Source organism: Protopterus annectens, chromosome 10.part0, assembly GCF_019279795.1.
Source record: "Protopterus annectens isolate FY-2018-M chromosome 10.part0, PAN1.0, whole genome shotgun sequence".
In the NCBI taxonomy this organism is placed as follows: Eukaryota; Metazoa; Chordata; order Ceratodontiformes; family Protopteridae; genus Protopterus; species Protopterus annectens.
In genome coordinates this window covers 1,659,097,733-1,659,101,183 of record NC_056744.1, presented here as the reverse complement: position 1 = coordinate 1,659,101,183, position 3,451 = coordinate 1,659,097,733, and the positions used below count along the sequence as shown (strand labels likewise).

At 39.8% G+C, this 3,451-nt stretch overlaps 1 protein-coding gene across 1 annotated transcript; it reads left to right on the top strand.

Moving 5' to 3' along the window:
* Positions 1 to 1,030: 1,030 nt before the first annotated feature.
* LOC122814387 (zinc finger protein 480-like) lies at positions 1,031 to 2,222 on the top strand. The gene has a single exon (XM_044086970.1). The coding sequence runs from the start codon at positions 1,031 to 1,033 to the stop codon at positions 2,018 to 2,020; it is 990 nt and encodes a 329-aa protein (XP_043942905.1). The 3' UTR covers positions 2,021 to 2,222.
* Positions 2,223 to 3,451: the final 1,229 nt, after the last annotated feature.

Here is a 3,451-nt window from a genome sequence, read left to right as displayed (position 1 = left end):
ACATCTTATTACCAAGGGTTTTGCATCCAGGAAGAAAGAGGTTATCTTCTCTCTCAACTCTTCCCTCATTAGGCCAGTCATTGAGTATAATGCCCCATTTGGCATGTACCTCACTAGACACATGCAACACCTGGAAAGGCCACAAAAGTACCTCACAAAGAGGATCCTAGACCTTAAACACATGTCCTACATGGACAGACTCAAAACTCCAGCTATTCTCTGTCTCATACCACCTACATAGAGGTGATCTCTGCTTGACTTACAAAGCCATGTTAGACTCCGCTCTGTTAGAAAGGCTACATGTAAAGAAATCCCAATCCCTCCACACCACACTCTCCAGAGACCTCAACCTCATTACCACAGTCAACAGAACATGCTGGAGGGACAGGCTCATAACCCAGAGACTGCCTATGCTCTGAAACAGACTTCCCATACATGTCAATCTCCAAAATGGACAGACCCCACCACAAACCAGGCACAATCCAGATGTAATCCAAAGGAAAACCAAGTATTCCAGCTATAAAATGTTCCACTGTTGTAGAATAGAAAGCACAACCCAGTTGTAAAAACCTACTACACTTTATTTCTTGTGCATGTCAAGCAGAACACCACTGGCCCTCTTCAAGAGAAATCTTGAGTAAATGGGAAATAGAAAGTTCACCCCGGGGATCACTCCAGTTGACTGTACTTGATAGAGGCACTGGGAACTAATGTCAGGCAGCATGATGCCAGGGCACTTCTATGGGCTAGGCTTGTAAAGTCTCCAGGGCCATTATTCTAGTACACACCTATGCACCTATGAAATAAGCTAAACACATACTCGCATTGATGAAATTCTGATAAAAAGTGGAACTGAACTACGTAATCTTATTTTATTAGTGGTGTTAATAACAGAATAAAATACTTACTAAATGAAAACAAATCCAAAAATGTTTAAATTGCTAAACTGTACACATGTCATTCTGATGAAATACATTGCATATTTCTTTCGTTCTTGTGATAATATACTTTCATATAATCTGCTTTAGGTATGAAGACTACAGACTGCAATGTGAATTGCAGTCAACAGCCAACACGTGTGGGATCACAGTTGCATCACCCTACATGGAACCTCCAGCAGAGGTCTCAGCCTGGAAAGGACATTGATGAGGTTTATCTCACTCATGTACCACAGCTTCCATCAGAGCATCACTGCCACCAAACCCCTGAATGTGACAATGGAACACCTGTGACACATCACCCGACAGAACATCTACTACCACGTACTCAGCCAGTGAAGGTATATGATAAGCTTTCTCTTACTTCTAATCCAAGACTTCACTCCAGACATGGCTGCAGCAGGAGCTCTGAATGTGACACTGGAACACCTGCAGCACATCACCTGACAGAGCATCTACTGCCGCGTACTCAACCAGTGAATGTGTATGGCGAGCTTTCATTTACACCTACTCCAACATTGCTTCAAGTCATTCACACAGGATTGAAACCATATAAATGTACTGAATGCAGTAAGTGTTTCACACAGCAAAGCAATCTTCGAAAGCATTATGCCATTCACACAGGACTGAAACCACATAAATGCACCAAATGTGGTATGTCTTTCATATGGGCCTGTAGCCTGAAAAGGCATCAAGCCATTCACACAGGACTGAAACCATATAAATGCACTGAATGCAGTAAATGTTTCACACAGCTAAGCCATCTTCAGGCACATTGTGTCATTCACACAGGCATGAAACCACATAAATGTACTGAATGTGGTATGTCTTTCACACGTGCCAGTAGCCTGAAAAGGCATCAGTTCATTCACGCAGGACTGAAACCATATAAATGTACTGAATGCAGCAAGTGTTTCACACAGCTAAGTAATCTTCAGTCACATTGTGCCATTCACAAAGTCAAGAAACCACATAAATGTACCGAATGTGGCAAGTCTTTCATTTGGGCCTGTAGACTGAAAAAGCATCAAGCCATTCATACTGGAGCGAAATTGACGCTGACAGAGTTTATAGTCATTTAGAAGAAAACTCAATTATGACAGTAGAGCAAAAGGGCAATAAAAGAAAGTCATATGGAACAAAGGACCATTTGTTGTTAAAGTTATAGCGGAGAATTGTAAGAAGAGGAAGAACCTAAGTATGGCATGGATTGACTACAAAAAAGCATTTGGTAGTATCCCACATTCATGGATAAAAGAGTGCTTAAAAATGTACAAGATACACCCTACACTGATTGATTACATTGCAGTAACCATGAAACAGTGGCAGACCACTTTGCAATTAAGCCATGATAAAGGGAAGATTATTATCCCAGTGATAAAAATTCAAAGGGGGATATTCCAGGGTGACTCTCTGTCACCCTTGTTATTCTGCCTTGCCATTAACCCATTAAGCTGCTTACTTAACAGACTAGGCCATGGCTTCAATTTGGCTTCTAGAAAACAACAAAGTCTAATGACTTCTCTTCTCTTTGTTGATGATTTAAAATTGTATAGCTCATCAGATGAGGAACTGAAAGCACAGCTACATGTTGTCAAAACTTTTTCAGATGATATCAGAATGTCATTTGGTCTTGATAAATGTGCAAAATCAACCTTTAAAAAAGGAAAATTGCAGCACCAGGAAGACATCAGTTTAGGACAAGAATGTGATATAAAAGAACTTGAGCAAGAAGGGGTGTATAAATGGGAATTGATGAAGGATCAGCAATAAAACATGAACAAATGCGAATAAGGCTTAGTAAGGAGTACTTTAGAAGACTTAAATTAATCTTGAAAACAGCATTGACACCTAGGAACAAGATCCAAGCTATAAATCAATTTGCACTTCCTGTCCTAACTTATAGTTTTGGAGTGATTGACTGGCCCCAAAAAGTGATGGATAGATTGAATATCAAAACAAGAAGGATGCTTCATGCTCACCAAATGATTTATAAAAATCAGTGTATACCAAGATTATATATCCCCCGTTCTGAAGGAGGGATGGGCCTCCTTGCAATTGATTATATGTATAGATCTGCAATCGTGAGACTCCACACATATCTGTTGACCTCACAAAATCCAAATGTGGTGAAAGTTTTGAAACATGAGGAGAATAAATCTAAGATGACATCTCTGCTTTATTTAGCAGAAGCATATCAATGTCAAGCAGGAATGGAAATCAAACCAGAAGTGGATTAAAACCTGGCAGCAACTGAATGTGCTAAAAAAGAAAGAATATAAGGTGAAGGATCAGATGAGAAGGCAAGAAATGTGGAATAAAATATAAATATAGTTGCAAGTATAAAAAACTTCTGGAAGAGACTCATGTTGATCAAAAACAAATGCAGGAATGGTTAAGGAGAGGTGAATTTACATCAAGAAATGAAAGGTTAATCTTGGCAGCCCAAGATAGTGGGCTGCGTACACTCTGGTTTACTAAGTCCATTGAACATGTGGGAGAAACAGACATAT

What these genes read in the sequence shown, in the direction of transcription:
- LOC122814387 (XM_044086970.1), top strand. Translation starts at nt 1,031, where the DNA reads ATGAAGACTACAGACTGCAATGTGAATTGCAGTCAACAGCCAACACGT.